This window comes from Notolabrus celidotus, chromosome 1 (assembly GCF_009762535.1).
Source record: "Notolabrus celidotus isolate fNotCel1 chromosome 1, fNotCel1.pri, whole genome shotgun sequence".
Taxonomy (NCBI): domain Eukaryota; kingdom Metazoa; phylum Chordata; class Actinopteri; order Labriformes; family Labridae; genus Notolabrus; species Notolabrus celidotus.
In genome coordinates this window covers 27,104,114-27,127,305 of record NC_048272.1, presented here as the reverse complement: position 1 = coordinate 27,127,305, position 23,192 = coordinate 27,104,114, and the positions used below count along the sequence as shown (strand labels likewise).

Below are 23,192 nucleotides of genomic sequence, written 5' to 3'. Positions count from 1 at the left end.
ACAGACCAGTGAGCTCATGTCTGCTTTCCACTCAGAAATGATGCTATCAGGTCACTGACAGGCTGAGACTGATGTGATTAAAAGATTCCATCAGGGAGGAAAAAGTTGTTTCAAAGTTGAGAGTTTGACGGAGTTATAGAATGAATGAATGTTTCTTTAGAGTTTTTATTATTATTGTTTTTTATATGTAAAGTGCTTACCAAAATCAAGTAAGAACACACAATCAAGAAAAATACAAAAGATAAGAAATAAAGGAACAACCACAATATGTTAACAGCATAAAGAGTAAAAATAGAGTTAACATGTGCACACCTGTAATAATGTTATGTATCTGCTAAAAAGGCAAGTCTTTAGAAATTAGTTTTGAGACTGGACTCAAGACACAGCACAAACGGACATGTTCAGGCCCTTTATCAGAGAACCAACACTGAATTGAAGATTTCAAAATTATCCAACCTGAGTTTAAAAAGGAATGATTTGCTGGGACTGTCAGACTAAGATAAGATAAGATAAGATATTACTTTATTGATCCCCCGGGGGGGAAATTCAGTTGTTACAGCAACCCAGACAAGTACAGTCAAGAAAGAAGTTTCAATAAGTACAAAATAAGATAAAAAAAATTAAAATAAGTACAAAAATCAAAATCAAAAATAAAACAAAAAATAAAACAAAATAACATAAAATAAATAAAAAAATAAAATAAAATAAAAATAAGTAAAATAAAATAGATAAATAAAGCTAGAATACAATTTAGATATATACAATGTTACAAATGGAATTTAAATTAAATAGCAGTAATTAAAGGCAGTATTAAAAAATGTTTCAGTAGTGACAGGTTGACATGGTGTGATTATGGTTGGTAATGACAAATTAAGCAATAAATAGAAGAATATTTGTATGTAATATGACCATGGGTTGTAGTTAGAATAGTAATGTAATTTAACAAAATATAATATAGCAAGATAATTATATAATACAGTATATTATACATTATAATGCCAGCAGCAGTCAAGAGAGAGTTCAGGATGGGATGATGGAGTGTGACAGACAGAGCAGGGATGTTATGGATCTGTTCAACAGTCTGATGGCAGTGGGCACAAAGGAGCGCCTGAAGCGTTCAGTCTTGCACCGTGGTGGAATGATGCGCTGACTGAACGAGCTCCCCATCAGCCACAGCTCATCATGGAGAGGGTGAGAGGGGTTGTCCAGGATGGCTCGCAGTTTGTCCATCAACCTCCTCTCAGCCACTGACTCCAGACTGTCCAGTTCTAGGCCAACCACAGAGCAGGCCTTCTTTACCAGCTTGTTGAGCTTGCTGGCCTCACCCGTCTTGATACCTCCACCCCAGCACGCCACAGCAAAGAAGAGACTATTAGGTAAACAAACCTTGAACAATACTTTTCTTGCTCCTTAAACATTTAGTATGTAGAACTATTTTCCAAAACCCCTCACTTGAATTATCTAAGAATGTGCTTTGAGTATAGAGTAGTTTCTAGACAGCTACGAGCCAGGGACAAAGTTGAGCACGCAGTTTTGAGGCATATTTCTGATTGACTGCACAATATGTAAGTCATGATAACCAATATGAAGATATCTAAAGTAGTATGTCTAATATACAGGCAGGCCAGGAGAACAGAGTACAGCTGGCAGTGATTTTGTCATGTTATTGTGATTTTCCTTGATTTTCCTTGAATTTCGGTTTCCGCCTCTACCAGGAGCTTTCACCCAGCTTTCCATCCAGATAAATTCATATGAAGTCATTTCCTTTTTTATTTCATATATCATCCTTTAAAAAAAATACAGTTCTTGAAGTAACGGCCCCTGGAGATATTAAACAAAACATAATATATTATTAACCACTCATATTAAAATAATAATTGTGCTTTACAAAAGAAGACATCACAGAACTACAGAAAGAAATACAACAGTGTATACCTCTATATTTTAAGTGTCATGGATTACTCTTGCTGTACTTTGGTGTGAAAGCAACAAAAAATAGATCAACTGATTTATACAGAAACAATGGAGCAGTTATCAGGGTCTTTGCCCACCTCTGTATCAGGGCATGGGGTTGTAGAGAGTTAATATTTTTGTGTATTTTGGGGCAGTTTTGCCTTTATTAATAGGACAGCTAAAGGGAGACAGGAAATGAGGGGAGTGAAGAGTGAGGGAAGACATGCAGCAAATGGTCAAGGCCAGGAGTAAAAACAGTGACCACTGCAACAGGGAGCACAGCCTCTGTGTATGGGGCCAATGGCACCCCAGCAGAAATTTGGTTTTATATCCTTTTTTAGCCGTTTAGTCTTTACAAAAAAGGCTGTTCAGTTATTGTGCACAGTGTGTTTGGGCATTAAAGAGCAAAATCAAAACTGATTATGCAGTTAAGGGTAACTGCTAAATTAGTTGTAACTAAAGCTTTCACACCAACCAGTCCTCTCAAGCTTAAGCAACGTCACTGCAGTTTTTGAATCCGTTTTTGAGGGCTTCTTTTTCTTCTATCATTTCACACCCTGGTGGCAGAGAAACTTTCTTTTGACACAACAAATATCGTAAAGACTCATTATGGCCTTAACTTTACCTTCATATAATCTCACTGCCTTCCCACTTTCTGGTATAGTTGACTATAGGCAGTCTTGTTGACTCTTTGTTTTCAGAGGTCTGATCGTATTCTGATTTACCATGTGATCATCATCTGTATGCTGGAGTAGGTCATTTGATAATTGTGCCTATTCTTCTCCTTAGGAGAACTTTTAAATCATTGCTTTTCTTTTCTAGGTATTCTTCAGTATAAAGGCTAGATAAATACTTACTGTGTGCTGTCTAAAAAAGGGAAGTCTAAACCTAAAATAAAGCACATTTTTAAGCACACACAGGCTCTGTCACCTGCTTTACTGATAAATATTGTATCTGAGGGCTCTTTGTCGAAATACATCTTCGTATTAATGCATTTTCCCCTCAGTTTGACTGTTATAGCCTTGACAGGTTCTCCTCTTGTGTGGTATGGTGTATTGGCCTTTTAGTCTTTCCAGTTCCAGCCCTGCGCTCTGGCCCAGGATGTCATTACCGGTTGCAGAAGAGCTGCGGTTTATCTGTTGGCCTAGCTCAAGCAGAATACTGTTAAAACCGGAATTCATGTGTAGCACTGTATCCTGATGTGGCAAACTGTGTGTGTGTGAGTGTGTTTGAGGTGGATGAGGGGGTCTGTGCAGCGTGTTGGACTGGTTGGGCCATGTGGTTGAGCTGTCATGGTCCCCCCTCAGGCATGAAGGTGATTATTATCTTCCTTTCCTGAGGAGCAGTAATGATGCACAGTGTGTTCTTTCTTTATCTTTCACAAAAATAATGAGTATGCAAAAACATTGAGTCAAAGTAGGTATCAGCTGAAGCGGTAATCCACAAGTCCAGGGTCCTGAGACGTTGTAGTGATTGATTACATTGAGGGCTCACCTGCAGTGCTCTCCCTCTTAATCTTTCTCACTCTAAAACACACAAACACACACTCACACATGCACACACAAAGAGAGAGACAGAAGTCACCAGTCAGGGAACAATATCCTGCTCAGAAGACCCTTCACAGCACACTCTCATAAATCACTGAGACAGAGCCACCACCCTCACTGTCAGCATGTTATTATGCACGCGCGCACAAACACACACACACACACACACACACACACACACACACACACACACACACACACACACACACACACACAGGTCCACGGATGTCACATACATTCATTCACTGCTGTCAGTCCTGCAGCCCAGAAATAAAAGTATGTCATCAACAAGAAGAAATATGACTCGAATCTAAACTCAGACTCAGCTCACCTGTGTTGATTTCCTCTGGCTCTGCTTAAAACACACATCTCACCTCACAACAGCCACTCTGTGTCCTGCTGTGCCCTCTGCACTGGCCATTCCTCAGTGACAGGGTGCCGGGATGAGAGGCTCTGAAAGGCAAGGTGAGGAGGTGGATGAAAGCCCCCCGTCTAAAACCCGGGGCCTTGCGTCCTGTGCAGGTGGCAGGTGTGATCAGGCCGGGTGCAGACGCGTGAGGCCAAGGAAACGGAGCACAATGAGGGCGCCTGTGGCCCTCATTGCAGCTGCAGGAGGCGGGGACGACAAGGCTGACAGATACGACGGTCCAACGGACGGAAAGACAGAGGAAGAAGAGGACAGGGTAGAGAGTGCGGAGATGGAGATGAGACTTCAAACAGGGGATTGGGCCCTGGGTGCGGAGAGATGCATTCTTGTCTGGCACACAGGAGGGAAAGCAAGAAAGATGGATGGCACCAAAAAGGTTAGCATCAAAGTCCATGTTTGACTTCTATCATGCAGATGTTTACATCACACACTTTTTAATTCAAAGCCTCTGGGCTGGGTCTATATCTTTGTGCATATTGATGTCAACCTCCCTCGCTATATGGATTTATATCAATAAGACAGTAATCCTCTTCCCTTGCTGCCCTTGTGTGCAACTGTCCACAGCTCCCACTAAGACCCGCTGATCTCTGCCACATGGCGCTCCATCAAAGCACTGATGGTCATGCCTCTCAAGGCTAGTTTTGCCAAAAAACGCACCCTCGTGCCTTGTATACGTCCCTCAGTGCAGAGGATAAGCAGCAGATGAAGGTCTAACGCTACTTTAGACTTTGTATCATCTTTGATCACATGAAGGCAAGTGAAACAAAGCTGTTCTCTGTTTAAAAAGCACTCTTCTGAGTGTGTGTGCACACACACGCACACACAGGCACACACATTTCCTACTTTCTCCACTGAACCTGATGAGAGTGACAGGGGCACTTCCCATTGGCTGTGAGAGTGGCCCTCTCCTTCCCAGGGCAGCCAATTTCCCCTACTCCAGAGCTGATAGGAAACTTTGATTGTCCACTGAGCTCAGGAGAGACAAAGAGATTTTTCCTCTTGCAATCCACATATCGCTCCATCACATCTATACCTCCAATCTCCCTCCCCACTTGCTCTCTCTCCTCCTCTGCACCACCATCTCTCCCTCTTGCATTTTCTGTCTTTATTTCCATGAACATGCACTCGCTTTCTGTTGTGGGTTGCTGAATATGAGTCCATTAAACAGGCACTAACTGCTTTGATGGGCAGGAAGTCTCACTTCATGTGGTGACATCTGCATCCTGTGACACAACCCTGTCCTCTACATATGATCTACTGTCTTGGCTTACCACTGTCCTCTAATAGCAGTCCTAAAATTGAACGCTGTGAGATAGGTACATGCTGCTCAATGCTTTTACATGCTGGTTTGCACTCATGATGGGGGTCAAGTAAACCTAGAGAGAGAGGAGCATACAGGCTAAGCAAGGCCTCTAAACATGTGGACAGAACTAACAGGAAACATCACCCTCTCTCTCTCTACCCAATGCTGGCCCTCCCTGAGAACACACTTCCTGCCAGAGGTCCTCCAACTTCCTGTCCGGCCACCAGGAATCCCAGCTAGAACATTCCAGCTGTGCAGCAGCCCTGCTCCCTCTCTGGGCTTATGATTAATAAAATGTCTCACTTGTCTCATCCCTGTGATCTGTCATGCAAACATTCGAAGCACTCACAAACACAATGGCTAGAGATGTAGGGCTACAGGCTCGCCAGGGGGCGCTACATAACAGCACATTGTCTCCTCTGCCTCTCCCCTGCAGTGTAAGACTGTCCTCTTCAGTGCTGCGGATTCAAAGCTCTTGTACCTCCTCAGGAGACTCACATAAATATTACTGTTTTTTTTTAAGCGCAGCTCCATTAGTTTAATGGCATCAAACGAAATGGCACATGCATGTTTATAAGTGTGCCTCCGTGCGGGGGCCATGCGAGGTGGAAAAGACGCAGGTTTGGTGACTTTGTGTTTGACCTTTTCAGAAAGAGAGCTAATCCTGAGCTATAATAGACTCCGGGACCGATATGGAAAACTGCTGCACCGTTATCTCGGTTGTCTAGGAGACCATCAGAGCACCGGGGCCGGTGGAGATGCCACGGTATTAAAAGAGGGAGAGTGTGTTTTTTGTGCATGCGTGCGTGCGTGAGTGTGTTTGTGTGTGTGTTTGCGTGGTTATATGTTGAATTTTTTAGTTGGAAGTGTCACTAAAAAATACCGCATTATGGCCGTACAAACATTCAGTCCACCATGTTTGGACAGCAGTATTTTTATGCTGGAATGAAATCTTTAATTTTCAAGCCACGATCATTTCAATAAATGTGTGAGGCAAGCAGCCTGTTAATGGTTGAATTAAACTACACGCGCAGGACTGCAGTTATAAAGTATAGACGTATTATATGTTCTACGTTTAAGTCAGAATCTGCTGTGAACCAAATGCCACAGCAGTTGATGTAAAAGATAACACAGGCCTAAGTGAGGCCCGCGTGCTCTGGGTGGAAGGAGGCCTTCACTGACGGGACGGAACCAAATCAGAGAAAACTAACGGTGCGTGCTGAGTCTGTTGTGAAACTGAAGATAATGCGATCACGTTTCGATGCGTTTCATTTTCACGAGTGAAGTTATAGATGCTAATTGAGCTTATCGCATTTGCTGCATTTTATTCTGTTATCCTGTTCACCAGCCTTCACTTGGTTCGAATTTTAGAAATGATACTTTAATAAGTAAGCAAAAAACACTACTTATTGTCATCACTCCTGTAGGCAAGGTGAGGCACTTTTAGGGAATCTAAAGCATATTAAGAACACAAAGGCAATTTAACGTGCTTTACATGGACAAAGAAAAGACTTATAACGACATTAAAAAACACAATAAACAATAAACTCACAGTTTAAAGGCGATGTGAATTTTCTACCTTAAAAGAAAGGTCTAAATCCTGGAGCTGTAATGGGACTAATCAGACAGATAAGCATCATATGACAGTGATGTATGTCTAATATAGCTTGTATTGATATGTAAAGTGTGTGTACCAAAAGTCTGGCCAATAAAGCCCTTTAATGGCAAACACAGCACATACACTGGCAGCACAGCAGCAGCGTATAAAACGTGTAAATATTTCTCATTCCCTCCGCCTATCCGTCTCTATCAACCTGCGGGATCCCCCCTCCACAAATGATGCATTAGATGCATTGAATGTATTTGTTGTGCAAGTTTGAAAAGGCGGCGATAATCTGGGAGTGAGAGATAAGGAACACCAATTTATTCAGCAGCACTTTGGACCCCGCTCCCAGCCTCGGTCGGTGCTGACACCCCCAGCAGTTTGCTGATAACGATTAGGCCATTTATTATCTTCACAGAGAACAAAGATTGCGTGGTGCCGATGAAATATTACCCCCGGTAATAATCAGAGGGAGAAGGGCCCCGGCATCTAATGCGGTGTGCAGAGAATGGCGTCCACACACGCGCAATCACACGCATACGCAGTCTCGTGCAGAACATGCAGAACATTGATTAACAAAACAAGTTCAAATACACACAAATCAAACATGCACTATGTGTTGTGAGTTTGGTTTAAAGATGGAGATAGTCGCTCTATTTTCAACGTAATATCATACCAATATTAGTTAGTCTATTATGCCATAATTTATAGGGACTGCAAGTACAAGTGCTTCACTGATCACATCCTGTCAGGGATTCAAAGAAAACAGTTCATGTAACGTTTAAAGTTTTAGTTAGTTACAGGGCTGTCTTCTTTTGACCTGACTGAAAGACAAATACCCCATGTGTCATAAATTCTCAGTCAACCACATTCTTACCCTTTTATTAAATAAAACAACAATTATTATGTTTACAAATACAAATTATACCTTACAAATATAGGGTAATTGAGAAACTCCTAGTCAATATGTTATAAACCTATATGTTACCTCGGAGTAATACACCATAGACAAAACTTAAGTTTGACGCTGCTTTCCAGAAAAACAATTTTTCCCCGACAATCAAAACAGCAAAACTTTACAATAAAATGCCCTTGTTTCTAAAAGCTTAAATGCTAGCTATCTGATTTAATAGAGTCAAAATACAGGTTATTGAAATACGGTAATGCACTAAGAGGTTATGGTTGTTCTTTATTCTGAGCAAAGTTATATTTGTGTACGTCAATAGGTGTCAAATATCGACATTTTCCATCTTTGCTTGACTGATTTTAGACATTGAAACAAATGCTATTAATTCAGTCAGACTTCACATATCTTTTTTTCCTCTTCTTTTCTTTCTCTCCTTTTTGTCCGTTCTCACTCTGGGGAGCACGAGCCCCGAGTTGCAGAGGTCCTCGCGCCCCTTGCACCTGCCTGGCTCCGGCGCCGCGCACGAGCGCAGGTCGCGTGCAGGAGATTTTAGGGGCTTTGCATGTTTTACAAAGTTGTTGTTGCTGTGTGGGATATAAAGCAGAAAGGCAGAAAGAGGGAGGGAGGGGGGGGGGGGGTCTTATTTTTCTTCTCTAGCACAGTTAACACAGGGGGCAGCAGCGGAGCGGGGGGGGGGGGGGGGGGGGGGGGGGGGAGTCATGAAGTAAAATCTCTGGAAGTCAATTAGGAGCGGAGCAGTCAGAGTAGCACTATTTTATTTCATTTTTAAACCCGAACACAAATAATTACGACATAGCCTATTAAAAATGGCAAGCCTAAATAATATGACATTCATTTGCCGCTGAAATACCTTAGGGAGTCCTTGTCTTGGCGCATTTGTTTATATTAATTTATTATTTCACTAAAAAGGGAAAAGTTATACAATAAAAATGCCCTGCAACGTCACAAATGAAAACTCAATTCTTCATTAGCCTACAAATACCAAGCATCTAAAATCTATGAGAGTGGTATTGCAGGTGAGCTGGATTCTTTCTCTAAAAAAGATAAAATGCTGACAAACCAGTGTGAGGGTCTAGTTAGGGGGCTACTGTTAGAACTGCTGCTGCAAGTTTGTGTCCATTTAACGGGACCCGGAAACAGGCTGCAGGCTGACGCGCCGTTACGTTGCTGTGCTGCTGCAGCCTCACTAACAGCAGCTCAAGTTTTGCTCATTTCAGACAGGTTTGGACAGAGAGAGAGAGAGAGAGAGAGAGAGAGAGAGAGAGAGAGAGAGAGAGAGAGAGAGAGAGAGAGAGAGAGAGAGAGAGAGAGAGAGAGAGAGAGAGAGCAAGAGAGAGAAAAACAGAGAAAGAGAGAGTAAGAGAGGGGAGGCACTGAGCTCAGACAAATTGTATTTTCTCTGAAGGGTATTGAGACAGACATCAACTGTACTTCCCTTTTTGTCTGGAGAGCATCTTAAACACGCATGTTTCGTCTGTCTCCACCGGTCTTTTGTTTTTCGGTGTTATTCCGGAGAGAAGCGCAGTGAGGAGCTGAATCCGATGCAGCCTCTTTCTCTGGCGTGGCTTGGACAGCGCAGTCACTTCGCTCATATACAACAGCAGGTCAGTGAGTTATTGATAGTTTTGAACCATTATAAATATGCAATGGGAAATATTTTGTATAATTGTAAATAATACAAATGATCCAAAGCTTAATATAGGGATAACAATTGTTTTTTTCTCATCGATCCAATTAAACGTTATAGTGGTAAACACTATTTTCTGAATAGGCTATTATTGAATTAATACTTGTAGGCTTAATGTTTTTTTAAGACTGTATCTTGTGTTTCATATATTGGAAGCCTTCGTGTGTGAGGTCATTCGGTTATTCACTGTAGGCTATTTATCTTCATAATAACTAGCCGCACAAGACTGAGCTCATGTCAGTAAACAGTCACGTAAATTGTACAGATATTGTGGAGTTTCACTTTCTGCTGTTTTCAATAATAGCTGTCTATAGCTTGCATCAATAATACATCTTAATTTAAGAAAGGGTCTATATTCAAATGATCAGCCAAATGTCATTTCTAAATTTCGAGGAACTCATGCGGTCATGTCATTACTATCAATAAGCCATTAAATTGTATTTTAGCCCTCTGTATGTTGCCGCTGGCAAGGGGACTATCCCTGGAAATAATTCCTTGATGACGAAATGTATTATACCATCAGCATGATATTAGTGTCGACAAAAGTAGCCCTTTCAACTGTCACGCTTAAAAAAGCATAAAGGACCAGGGCAGAAATCTTCTATCAGCAGAGAGAGCAATCACATCAGCACAATGGAGGAGCAGAGTGTGCACAGGCATGCAGCAGCTGGAGTCCATACACTAACCTTTCTCTCTCTTACCTGTGCATGATGTTTTGATTCAAATAATGTGAAGCAACGGAGTGTAGCCCCGTGTGAATGAGAACAGAGTGTGTAAGCATCACCTAGATTTGTAGTAGGTGAAAAAAAGTTAATTAATGAATGTGAAGATGGATGAATGAATGAGGAGATGCTAAATGAGATGTTTCTGTCGGTCACTATATCTGTTTGTGTGTAATGCCGTTGTGCCATACAGAACTTTTTCTAAAATCCCTCCAGAGCTTTAATAAGGGGTTTAAGGCTGTAAACCTATAAATCATGTACTCCCTTCTCCTCTTGTACACATGATGTGTAATGTACTGCCTTATCTGAAATGTTATTATTTTGTGCTCAGACTTCATAAATGGGAGAGAGAGTGCCACTGTCAGGCCCCTCTTCCAGCAGTTAGAGGGTCTTGTGTGTGGATGCTTGTGACTGTAAAGCCCCCAGTGCCCTGGCTCGATCTAATTAGCCGTGAGTAAAGGGGACAATAATGCATCAGCTGGTTTGTGTCATTCTCCTCTCTCTGGCTCTGCTTATCTTCACAAGCCCCACTGTGGCTCTTCACCCCCCCCCCCCCCCCCCCCCCCCCCCCCCCCCCCCCCCCCCCCCCCCCCCCCCCCCCCACCCCCCCCCCAACCCCCCCCCCCCCCCCCCACCCCCACCCCCCCAAAAAAAATACACACAGACCTTCCCCCCCCCCCCCCAAAAAAAAAAAATACACAGACATTCACAGAGTCAGGCACACACACAAATGCACAGAGTCACACACCTCCACTCTGGATAATGATGGATGACCATGCCCAATGGGAACAAACAGGTAGATAAAGCCAATCCCTTTTAATAACGGCATGGATCGGAATGATAATCTTGTTGTTCATTAGCCGCTTTGGCTGCACAGTCTTACAGTTGTTGCACTCAGTTCTCATCCAGTGCAGGAGGTGTTGTGAGAGGGATACTATTCTCCAGTCAAGGGTAGCATCCCTTACTGAAACAATACTGCTGTGTCCTTGAGAAAGACAGAGAGCAGGAGATACACCCCCAACAACCACACACACACACTCCTCACTAACCCTCTGTCACCCTCTCCCATCTTTTGTTCCAGCACAGATACAAATGGGATTAATGAAGGTATAAATTACAGAGGGCTAAATCCTGCTGAGTAATCCATTTGGCAAACATGCAAACAACAATGGGCTTGCTGCAGCAGCTACAGCCTGAGCCTGACCCGCTCTCACAGGCCCTGATGGTGAGCACAGCCAGAGCACATGAAGCACAGACACAGGCTGACCACCGCAGGCTGTACTGTTGCTGTGGAGGAAAAAAAAATCCTTTCAGGGCTAGCATCAATAACCAGAGCACCACTGTCCATCCATTCATGCTGGAACAGAGGGAGTCCTTGTTGGTTCAGGTTCAAGTGTGTGTGACAGCAATTATTCTGCAGCGTGAAATATCTTAGACACATAATTAGTGCAATACTGATGATTGATTCATTGTGTGCTAAAACATATGTTTCTAGGAGAATAAGGAGTGATCATTTGATATCATTTACTCTACCTGCAGACTGTGCTGCTTCTTTTCACTGGAATGTCAGTTATTCAGGTAGCCCTCTGCTGCTCCACATGCACTAATTTGTTGATTTTAGAGGTTGACAAGCTCAAAGGGCTGAGCTCATCAACTCACTGCTCCTGGCAACATGCCAGTGATTTAATGACTGATGACTGACCACACACACACACACACACACACACACACACACACACACACACACACACACACACACACACACACACACACACACACACACACACACACACACGGTAGATCTAACATTGGATCAAAGCAGGATTGGCGCTATAATGTCTTGTATCGTGCATACCGTGTCATCACTGTTATAAGCGTGAGTTGTCCAGGTATCAGGAGCTTCACGTGACACACCGCCAACTTCTTAATCCCCCGTGATTCTGTGACGTCAGGTCCAGGCGTCAGCGAGGCGACCAGTCTAGGCTCCGGGACCCTCCAATTATTCCCTGTCAGTCACACAAACACACACACGCACACATACACACACACACGCCATAGGCCTGTGTCTCTATGTGCCCAGGCATGGCGCAAATTGAGCGCAAGGACTAATCATTTTACGCGCGCACTGCATCTTATCCTCAATTTAGAATGGAATAGAATAGAATAGAATAGAATAGAATAGAATAGAATAGAATAGAATAGTTGTTATAGTTTTGTTTTATTTTTGGCTTAGAGCTTATCATATAAATCCCTTGTTCGTCCACATTCACAGAAACACGCTTTTACCCACTGGGGCAGCATTTGATAATGTATAAGAGTTATAAATATAGAAACGCTTATACAAACGGTGTAAATCTCTACCATAATTTAGATAGTGGTTTTTGAATGAGGGCGTCAATAGACACTTTGCAAACAACTGGTTTTCATAGGTGAGGCCTCGCGCCCATCCCTGGTACCACCAAGTGAGAAAGAGGCGCCATTAGTATGCAAACTGTGTTTGATGGCTCTGTCCTCGAGACAAAACCTCTGTTTTCACAAGAGGAATGCCCTGCTACTAATTAAAGACAATTAGGCGCTCCTAACAATGGGGGCAATTTCGGGGTCATAAATCGACTCCTCCTCTGTTGATTTTAGAGGTGCTGAAGACGCTGTTTATTTACATAACAGCAGTCTGCTAAAAACAACACTTACAATTATAGTCAGTGTTATAACGCTAAATCAACAACTCAAATTGATAAGAGAAAAAAACAGTTTGCATGTCGTCTTTAATTTTTAAATTGGCGGTATAAATATATTTAATCCTTCTTTTTTAAAATGGTGTCACACAGGTGAGGGCGACTTACAATAGATTACTCCATAAAAGGTATTATAAACTTAATTCTAAGCCACGTATTGTACGGCGTGATTTTCCCCTCCGTGTTAGATGTCTGTCTTTAGGCTTTAAACTGCTGCTAAAAAAAGCAGATTATCACGGGCCGATTGCTCATTCAGTGTGAGCTCCATACGAGAGAAAGACCCCCGAGAAATTACGCCGCTGATTGATAAGTCTTTTAGTTTTTCGGAGCAGGGAAATGGAAATTGAAAGACGGAGAGCAGGGATGCAGCGAGCCAATTGTGGCAGAGCTGAGTGTGATTGGCTGAAAATGAGGCCCCGCCCAATGTGGCTTGATATGGGAATCTACTGGCGCCAGCCGCATCAGTCTGCGCCACATCTCATTAATGACTCTGAGCACTGCATGGATCAGGAGGTTTACACATCACAGCCTTGTTTGCCGTCAGCTGATCGAACTTGCAACAGGTATCCAAAGGAAACATTTGTGCTTTATGTTTTTCGTGTGGAGCCGTAGTGCATTGCTTCGATAGAGACAGGATTGTACCCGGGATACTTTGTTACGATCTTTCCACATCAGGAGTCTAACGTGTGCAAAGTATATATCACGTGTCGACCGATATGATAAGATTAAAAACAAAGGATGCTGCGATTTAATAAGAGGATGGCTTGTGCAATAACTGTTATAAAACAATAATTGTTTTCGTCTTATTGCAGGTATAAGAACTGAGGAGAAGGGAGGAGACCGGGCTGTTTGAGGATTCTATTTCTGAAGTAAATAAACAAAGTCAAGACTTCCAAGGCTGAGGAATTTAAAGACACTTAAACGCTAATTTGGAGGCAAATAAAGTCCAAGAGTAGTCCAGCGTACAGAGTCGTGTTCAGTGGAGACGAGCTCAGACATGGAGGTCGCAGCGGCGGATCAGTCTCGGTGGATGGCGCACCATCACGCAGTGCTGAACGGCCAGCACCCGGACTCTCACCATCACACTCTGAGCCACAACTACATGGAGCCCATGGCACCGTTACTGCCCCAGGACGAGGTTGACATGTTTCTGAACCACTTGGACTCTCAAGGAAACCCCTACTACACCAACTCCCGGGCCAGGGTCACGTACAGCCAAGCACACGGTGAGATGCGCTCTTATTTACAGTGACACTTTGATCTGATAACGTAGAGAGGAACTCACGTTAGAAATATTAAAATGATGTTGATTAAAATTACACATAAGCCTATTGTGTCTATTAAAATAAATGTAAAATATTGTAAGGCTTTGAATTATATATAATATTTATTATCAGACTATGACAATGCATGCAGCATGCAACAAATGCGTAAAAAGTCTGCCTTGACTTTTCTGGGCCACATCAGCAACATAAAAGGATTTTCTAGCAAATGACAGCGAGGGGAAAGGGAAGTATGTCATTTAACCCCTCTGTGTTGGGGCAGGGATTTTTGCAGGGAGAGAGAGAGAGAGAGGCACTTCCCGGATATAAAATAAAAACCGCAAATTTACTAATAACAATCTTTAGTCCGAAGGCTGCAGCCGATGAAAAGATACTGTCCTGACGAGCGGATACTTAGTGTGTTTTCTGTTGTCCACCTAATCTTTGTTTCAAGTTTTTCGAGCATATATATTGTTGAGTAAATTATGTGAAAAACAATCAGGTCATTGTAGCCTCCAGTTTTTACACCACATCTACTAAATGTCGGATTTGAGGAATTTAACAGGTAAGAAATTGTTTTTGTAGTGTAAACTTAAAAGCAATAACGTGTGTGTGTGTGTGTATGTAGAGAGTAAAATAACGTATTTTAAATTCATTATTATTGGTTTCAGCTCGCCTCACTGGGAACCAGGTTTGCCGACCACACCTCATTCACAGCCCCGGTATTTCTTGGCTGGACCCCGGGAAAGCAGCCCTGTCCGCTGCCCACCACCATAACGCATGGGCGGTCAGCCACTTCAGCAAACCCGGTCTGCACACCACCGGCTCCGGCTACCCTTGCAGCAGCGGCACTGGTACGGCTCCAGTGGCCTCGCTCACTCCGGCGTCCCACTCTAGCCCGCACCTCTACAGTTTCCCCCCTACCCCTCCAAAGGACGTGTCCCCGGACCCTGGCCCTACCTCCCCGACCTCCACGTCCACCAGGATGGACGAGAAAGATTCGATCAAGTACCAGGTGCCCCTGACGGACGGCATGAAAATGGAGAGCTGTAGTCCGCTCCGCAGCGGCCTGGCCTCGATGAACAGCCAGGCCACGCATCACCCCATTCCAACATACCCGGCCTACTCACTGCCTCCCCACGAGTACGGCGGCAGCCTCTTCCACCCCGGCAGCCTGCTCGGAGGGTCTTCCTCCAGCTTCACGCCCAAGTGCAAAAGCAAATCCCGGTCAGGCTCAGGTGAGTCCCACGCGTGTTCGCGTTTTTGTCATGTCAGTTTATAGATTTAAGTGATACCGTAACATGAAAAAGTTACGGCTTGTCAACCAGTCCGCAGCAGATGATTCTTTCTTTTGACAAAAATATTCACAGCCAGTTCTTTTTACACTTTTCGTTTAGAAAAATTTGTATTAAGTTTCAGATTTAACCGTCACCCCTTTAAAATATCAAACAATACCTTTTGATGCAACTTTTCAGAGCACAACTTGTTGCTCCAGTGGATCTCACATTCTTTTTAATAACGCACACATTTCTCCTCTCAAACCTGTTCAGACAAGTTTAATCTTTGCCCCATCGCTCTCCTCGATTCTTGTGAGCCCCTCCACTTAACCGGGTTCACCAAAGAGAGGATTTAACCTGAGATGAAACTCATCAGACACATCGGGGTCAACTGTTACATCGTTGGCCAGCAGGGCCTTTGTGCACATGATCAAACGTTCTCGTTTGTGACTTAAAGTAGAGCAGGACTACATGTAAATGTATTGATGACTCCTGATCACGATGTTTGTGATTAGAAAAATAAAGTTGGACCAGCAATGACACTCAGGCTTTTCAAAAAACTTGACAACAATTTAACATCGACTTGTAGAAGATGTAGCCTACTTTCACAAAGTGGTTTCTTCTTCGTGCGGTGTGGATTGTTATTTATTTATTTTTTATGTGGCCTTTATTGCACTTAAAAATGAAAGAGTCACGACGCCCTGGCTCCTGCCATATCCTGTATACCTCCAAGTGAACAAATCACGACCTCCACCACTCCCTCAGCTCTCCCAGTACTAACAAAGCCCAGGCGACAGAGCCCTGCTGTTTGTGTTTTTAAGCATGGCCTTGGCCCAGTGCGCTGACACGAAGTTCAGGCAACCAGGTCCACAATGGACATGTTTATGTGAGTCTATTTAATAGAAATTGGACTGAGTGCATCATGACCACTGTTAAAAAGAAGTGAATTAAGTGAAGTGATTAAAATTATATACTTTTTGCTTTAAGACACTCTGTTATGTGATTGTCTGGACAGGCCCCTGGTTCCTTAAATTAGTTTTATTGGAATAATTATTTAGGCTTTATGTCTGACATTAATGTGTCAAACAATTTTGTCTGGCAATGTTGATAACCATAATTTCCTTACAATGATTAAGCTGTTGTACTTTGATGGACACAATATGAAAACAACAGACACCTAGATTGTTAAGTGGCACCAAATGTAGTTGTGTAATTGCCATTATTGTCATCATTTGTCCTCATGCTTTTGAACACATCAGGGGTAGCTCGCTGGCTGATCATCTGAGTGAATGTGAGCTGCTGTGGCAGAGAAATGTTATACTGTGACATTTAAAAGAATCTGGCCGGACCGTGTCTCAATCAGCAACACAAACATATCAGCTACAGCATTAAAAAGCCTCTTATCTATCAAATTCCGTGTCCAGTGCCAGTAATGGTGATTGACTGTTCTACAAAATGCCACAATGACATTTCAGCTGTCAGCACATGTACCTTACAGTGGTGTAGCTTTCTGTAGAAGAAGCATCAAACCACACACCTTGTCCTCTCTTTTTCTATCTTTTCACATGAAGCCTTTTCTTTTATTCTTACTTCAACACTAAATATTGCATGAGACAAAATAAGCACAAGTCATTGCTGGTGAATATTTGAGGTGGTAATGAACCACCTTATGTGGTTTCAAGACTTGCGAAACAATTAAGAGGAAGGTGGGGAGGTACAGAGAGAAGCAAGATGCATTTCCAAAGGCACATAGCCTTTTGCTCAGGTCAGATTCCTTTGTAGGGTGAGGGTGGGACTCAGGGTGTCGCTGGTATTATAAGAGGAATAATGAGATGATGCTCTAGGGAGAGGGAGACTTGAATTAAATGAAATGGTCGGTTTAGCAACAGGCTGTTTGAAGTCAGTCAAACCTGAATGGAGAGTCAGGCATGCAGGAAAAACTAAAAGAGCAGGTATTTACTAAGAGGGGTAGTTGCTATACTACAATGGTATAAACATTCATCTGAGTGATGTTGCATTTAACACCATATTTATATTATTAATTGCATCCAACTGGCATGCAAGATTTTCAATAAAGACTGCAACACTTAATACCACAGCAACACTTTTGTTTCCTCTCATGGGTGCCCACGTTGATGAATAATGTAGTCCTAATTTGATGGTGTGTCTCATTCTTCTTGTTGGACACCTCTGGACATGTTCTGGCTGTCTCTGCTCTCTAAACTCTAGATCAGTTTACATGGAGGTGTCTGTGTCCGTGACAGCCCTGCACACCTGCAAACTGATGTAGACATTGTCTCCATCATGAGACAGATTTCCACTTCATATTACAGGGCCGTCTAGGGTCTCCCAGCACCGTATAGCCTCCAAATGAGACTGGACAGCTGTTATGTGTTGCCTCTGAAAGCATGTGAACTTTTAATTATATAAAATTTCTTCTTGTCTTCTCTTGAACTCTATGCAGAGGGCCGTGAATGTGTAAACTGTGGTGCCACCTCCACCCCCCTGTGGCGACGGGACGGTACCGGTCACTACCTGTGCAACGCCTGCGGACTGTACCACAAGATGAACGGCCAGAACCGACCGCTCATCAAACCCAAACGCAGACTGGTGAGTCCCCCTTCTCACTCTATCCCTTCACCCTGAGAGAAAGCACCCAAATATGAGCACAAAGCAGATGCCGGCCGCACAATTCCAGGAAAGTTATATTTTCCCTATGATCTTCCTGGAATTGTTTGTCCCTCTCACCCCCCGATGATCCACCTCCATGGCCTGTTACAATACTGCTACTATTGCCATTGTTCCCACTATCATTATTGCTGGTACTTCTGATACTGTTACTGATACCAATGCCCATGCTGCTTTAGTTAACACCATCCTCGAGTAAATGAAAAGCAGCGTGGACACGTAACATTCTCATCCTGGATCTATCACTGCTGCCGAGCTGCAAAGCCAGTACTAACATTAACCCTGCAGAGGCTGTACACGTTTCTATTTGCAGTCATTTATTTATACAAGGGGTTTAAAAGCCTTCAGTAATTTATTTATTGAATACGATATAGACATCAAATTACAATCAATCAATCAATCAATCAATCAATCAATCAATCAATCAATCTATCTATCTATCTATCTATCTATCTATCTATCTATCTATCTATCTATCTATCTATCTATCTATCTATCTATCTATCTATCTATTAGTTCATCTACAAAATAGTTATTTTAATCTGGCCATAGCTTTGTTATGACTTATACACACATACACACACACACATATATATAGGTCCTGAATAGTCCTTTACTGTCCAATAGAAATAATGCTCTTATTGTAATTTTTTGTACTAAAATAATTGCCTTGTCAGTTGACACTTTCAAAATTAATAGACTCAGAAAAACACACAATGTGAATTAAAGCAGTTCTCTCAGAGAATTGTCAACTATTAAAAAAATTTAATGGCACCAAAGATAATCGTTAAAAGCAGCATTTCTTGAGTTTATAATCTGTACGTGATTTAATAAATACAGTGCATTAATGTATAATACAGTGAAAAGAAAAGAAATTAAGGCTTCAGTAGGTTTGTTAGGAATTTATTAGGGGATTTAACATCAGAAATACAATACAGCTTGTGTAACTTTATTTGTCATTTAAAAGTGATAGAATGCTTTGCTCAGTAAGTATTGGGCTGTGCTCCCCTTTATACTCATTAAATGCGATTCTAAGTCGTTGACACCTGGATGAGGAAAGGTAACGTGATGAGATGACTCAAATGTTTTGGAGGTTTTAAAAAACTCCAAACTCTGTTTTTACTTGAATATTTTTGCTGATATATATTTTTTCGTGGGTCTCCTTGGCCACCTCCACGTCGTTCCTCCTCATGAAAAGTCCATTAGATTTTCCACTGGCTCGGCCCGTGCGCCTGTAGCTTTTGCATTTTCAGCTCAAGTGTTTTTCAGAGTTGTGTTCAAAGGGGCATCCAGTTGTTTCCTATCCGGATATCTGCCCGGCCCAGATAAGGAAGTCAGGCTCCCGGCTGTTTCCGCCTTCAACCCGCGCGCTGCATTCTCTGTGGCCGGCCTGACATATACTGCAAAGAGATTATCACAACACTGGAGGAGCCGCTTATGTGTGAAGAGACGGGGCGCGAGGGGCGGGAATTGGAAAATAAATGGATTTATGTTCTCGTCTTGTTTGTCACTCTTACTTGCCAGTGGTTCAGAACTTACGCGCAGCTTTTTCAATATTTAAACAGGTTTACCTCTTCTAATATTACCGTAAATATGTCCGCAGTTATTGTTGCTGTCGACGTTAATAGCAAGAAGTGCACCTGGAGTTAATCAAAGGAAAAACCTGGATGCTGCCTGCAGAGCTCAGAGCCGCAGGGTTTCTGCATGTAAAACTAATGTTTCGTATTATGTGTGAAGAATTGATCTGCAATGGGTGCACGAGCACGTTGTCAGGCATGGCACCGGGTCTTACCCGGATCAGGATAAGAAAAAGTACACAAGATTTATAGCTATTATAACATGTTAATACTGGCATTTATTCTTTAGTGTAATAAATAAGATTATAAACGACAGGGATGTAGAGAATCGGGTATTCTCCAGAGCACGTATCTTGTTGCAATACTGATTCTACTGATTCAATCTGATCATGGCTGTACCGCTCTTCATACATTCAATTGATTCAGTGACTAAGTAAAGTAATTTTTCCAGTCGGAGGGTTTTTTCTTTTGATGCTTTTCTGCACGTGGTTCAGTGGTCAAAGTAGAAACCTCACGAAAATTCACGTGCCGCCGTTTAATTATAGGATCACTGTCTGTCTCCTGTTGATTTTATGCTGAGGCAGACTTCACAGTCTGTCTATGAAATATTACTGATGGGCTTTGAATGACAGCACGGTGAAAAGATGAGCCTCATGTGTGTCTAAAGGAGCGTAATTTTTTTTAGCATAGCGTGTTTTTGTGCTACCCTATGTCCGCGCTGACCTCCTCAACGTGTGAAAGGCTCATTATGCATGATGTATTTTCTTTCTCCCTCCAGTCCGCTGCTAGACGTGCAGGCACCTGCTGTGCAAACTGCCAGACCACCACCACCACCCTGTGGAGGCGCAACGGGAATGGAGACCCGGTGTGTAACGCCTGCGGCCTTTACTTTAAACTGCACAATGTAAGTAGCTTGAAAAAAAATGCTCCGCTCAAGACGTTTATTTATTTCTTTATTTTCTAAAGGGGGGGGGGGTCGTAACGTAAACTGGTTAAGTGGGCGGACAGCTTGTATCGATTTAGGGGCAGAGAAACTGTGAGGGTGTAGAAGCAAAGCCTGCTCACCCTGTGGAGCAGATCCCACCAGTCGTCCTGTCCTTTCTTATTTTATTAATCCATCGTTGTTTCAATGGGGGGCGTTACTCCCAGGAGAGGCTGCAGGGTGGGACTGTCATTCAGTGTAACGGCGTCGGTTACACTGATGAGGATTCGTCTGAGGCTGCTCCTTTCAGACCCATCCAGCCCTCATCCCCATGTATTCATATCGACACTGAGTTCTGTTTGGTTTTGAATTAAACAAAAGGCTCCAAACGCCCCTGACTCCTCTGTAAATGGAGCTACATATGCAAAACAGCTGCTCATTATTTATAGCATTTATATCATACTGCAAACATTCATGATACTGGCCTACTATGAAAGTAACGCATGTATATATTAATTGAAATCATTATATGTCATGTGATTGATGACATTTGAAGTTATGAGCTGGTAAACAGGCTGGAGCTAACAGAAAAAAAACCTATTCACACTGTCAGTGAAACTTTTGTCCTGGTTGCCTTGAGCTAATGTGCTGCTCTCCACAGGTCAACAGACCCCTGACCATGAAGAAAGAAGGCATCCAGACACGCAACCGCAAGATGTCAAGCAAGTCCAAGAGGAACAAACGATCAGGGGACGGCTTCGATGAGCTATCCAAGTGCATGCAGGACAAGGCCTCAACCTTTGGCGGAGCACCCGGCCTCAGTCACATGGCCCACATGGGTCATCTGCCCCCCTTCAGCCACTCGGGACACATGCTACCAACTCCCACGCCCATTCACCCTTCATTTGGTCACCCCCACCACTCCAATCGCTCGCCGGTCTGGGCTGAGCCTCACTGAGGTCCTTTCAGAACCAGGACTCCTCTGCCCAAAGGAGCAGCAAGATCACTATGAACACTACATGGCCTCCACATCCCGTCAGAAGCAGAGCAGACTTGTTGCATCATGTACAGTGGTCGGAGGGGAGAGACCTTCAGTTGGACTGAATGACTGAGGGTCGCGTCATGCCTGACCTCACTGATGGGCTGCTGCAGAGCAGGACTTAAGCAGACTCTGTGAAGAGCTAATGTGACGAGGGGTTTGTTAGCCCTTGGGTGACTGAGGCATGCAGGAATGGAGTGAATGGAGACGCTTGTCATTCTTTTTGCTTATTTTTACTAAGTCACTTTGGTACCCACCTCTCCTTGGCCCTGTAACAGGAGACTCAAGAGAGGTCTTAAAAAGAACTGCTGTTTCACCTGATGACCATCTCTTCATATACTGAGATACATGCACCCTGTCCATCTCCTGTCTGTTGTCCAGACGGACAAACTCTTCAGTGCTGGAAGTCTCAAGACTGGCTCACAACTCCAGCCCTACACCGCTGTTATGAACCAGTGGAACACAGTACCCACAAACCAGTGCTCTCCTCACATGCTGGATTGTACGCCACCACAATGCTCACCTGTTTTTAATAATGGACTTTTATGGAAAAAAGACACAGTGCATAGAGTGTTTATAAATGCTTAATTGCTTTTATTATTGTTATATTTGATGTTATAATTATTGCTACAATAATTTATTTTCACTCTTTAAGCTTTTGTCAAAGACACATGGAAACTGTTATGATTTGAATTTCATGGTTATTACGTAAAGAAAACACTGACCTATCTTAGATGAAAAGTCCCTGAGCTGTATGTTTTTATCATTTTTCCATCTCACAAAAGTAAAGGAAATAAAGTTTAATACTAAAGTCAAATCTGTCACCGCCTTGTAAGTTAAGTCTGTCTCTTATTATCACTCCTACATTTCTCACACAAACATTAAGCATTAGACTAAACTTTTCTTTTAATGAAGAGTGCTGGATTATTAAAATCATAAGTGATATCAGATGTATCAAGGGAAGCTCTGTGATCCCTTAAGCGTGATAATGCTTTGGTCAGGCTCCTCCTCTATCTGTGATGGTGCCTTGTTAAGAGAAGGCCCCTTTGTGGAGCTGAGGCCCCAGGCTGGACCATTGTACCCAGACAGCAGTCTCCAGCGAAGGATTCAGGAGTCACACACAGTCCTACATGTGCACATGCTCGTGCTCTAACACTTGGGAAAAAAAGGAACCTGAACATTTGTTCCCAACCTAATTTTAACAAACAGCCCATCAATAGTCTCTTGTCAAAATATCTCAGAACTAAATTTTTATATAAATCTGAACTTGGCGAATACCAAGTCATGAGCCTTTCTCACTGTTAGTGTGTGTCACAGCGGCCCTCTCTCTTGGTTGTGGTGATTGGAGTGAGAGGAAGGACAGCGGGTCTTTAGTGGGAGAGAGAGGAGGAAGGAAAGGCAATCAGGCGACCTGAGCAAACACGTGGGGGTCTGCTCAGACCCTTTGCACACAGATGTGCACGCAGCTGAGGCTACCAGGAAACAGGCTTAGACTCTGTTGCTCCCTCTTCTTGTCCTCTTT

At 43.0% G+C, this 23,192-nt stretch overlaps 1 protein-coding gene across 4 annotated transcripts; it reads left to right on the top strand.

The window, feature by feature from the left end:
- The first annotated feature begins 5,986 nt into the window (after positions 1-5,986).
- On the top strand, positions 5,987-22,487 carry gata2a (GATA binding protein 2a). 4 transcript variants are annotated; one of them, XM_034687514.1, is made up of 7 exons: positions 5,987-5,996; positions 9,282-9,365; positions 13,718-14,131; positions 14,839-15,405; positions 17,897-18,054; positions 20,488-20,613; positions 21,293-22,487. In XM_034687514.1, exons 3-7 carry the CDS (start codon positions 13,903-13,905, stop codon positions 21,587-21,589), a joined length of 1,377 nt encoding a protein of 458 aa, XP_034543405.1. In that variant the 5' UTR covers positions 5,987-5,996; positions 9,282-9,365; positions 13,718-13,902; the 3' UTR covers positions 21,590-22,487. The 4 variants fall into 4 exon arrangements, with proteins under 4 accessions (XP_034543405.1, XP_034543485.1, XP_034543320.1 ...); XM_034687594.1 differs by lacking the exons at positions 5,987-5,996; positions 9,282-9,365 and adding an exon at positions 13,348-13,468 and having other exon boundaries at positions 17,909-18,054; XM_034687429.1 differs by lacking the exons at positions 5,987-5,996; positions 9,282-9,365 and adding an exon at positions 13,348-13,468.
- The last annotated feature ends 705 nt before the right edge of the window (positions 22,488-23,192 follow it).

Bases quoted from the DNA above. Each gene is read 5' to 3' on its own strand.
- gata2a (XM_034687514.1), top strand. From the start codon at position 13,903: ATGGAGGTCGCAGCGGCGGATCAGTCTCGGTGGATGGCGCACCATCAC. The intron at 15,406-17,896 runs GTGAGTCCCACG...TGTCTTCTCTTG, and splicing joins CAAATCCCGGTCAGGCTCAG to AACTCTATGCAGAGGGCCGT. The intron at 18,055-20,487 runs GTGAGTCCCCCT...TTCTCCCTCCAG, and splicing joins TCAAACCCAAACGCAGACTG to TCCGCTGCTAGACGTGCAGG.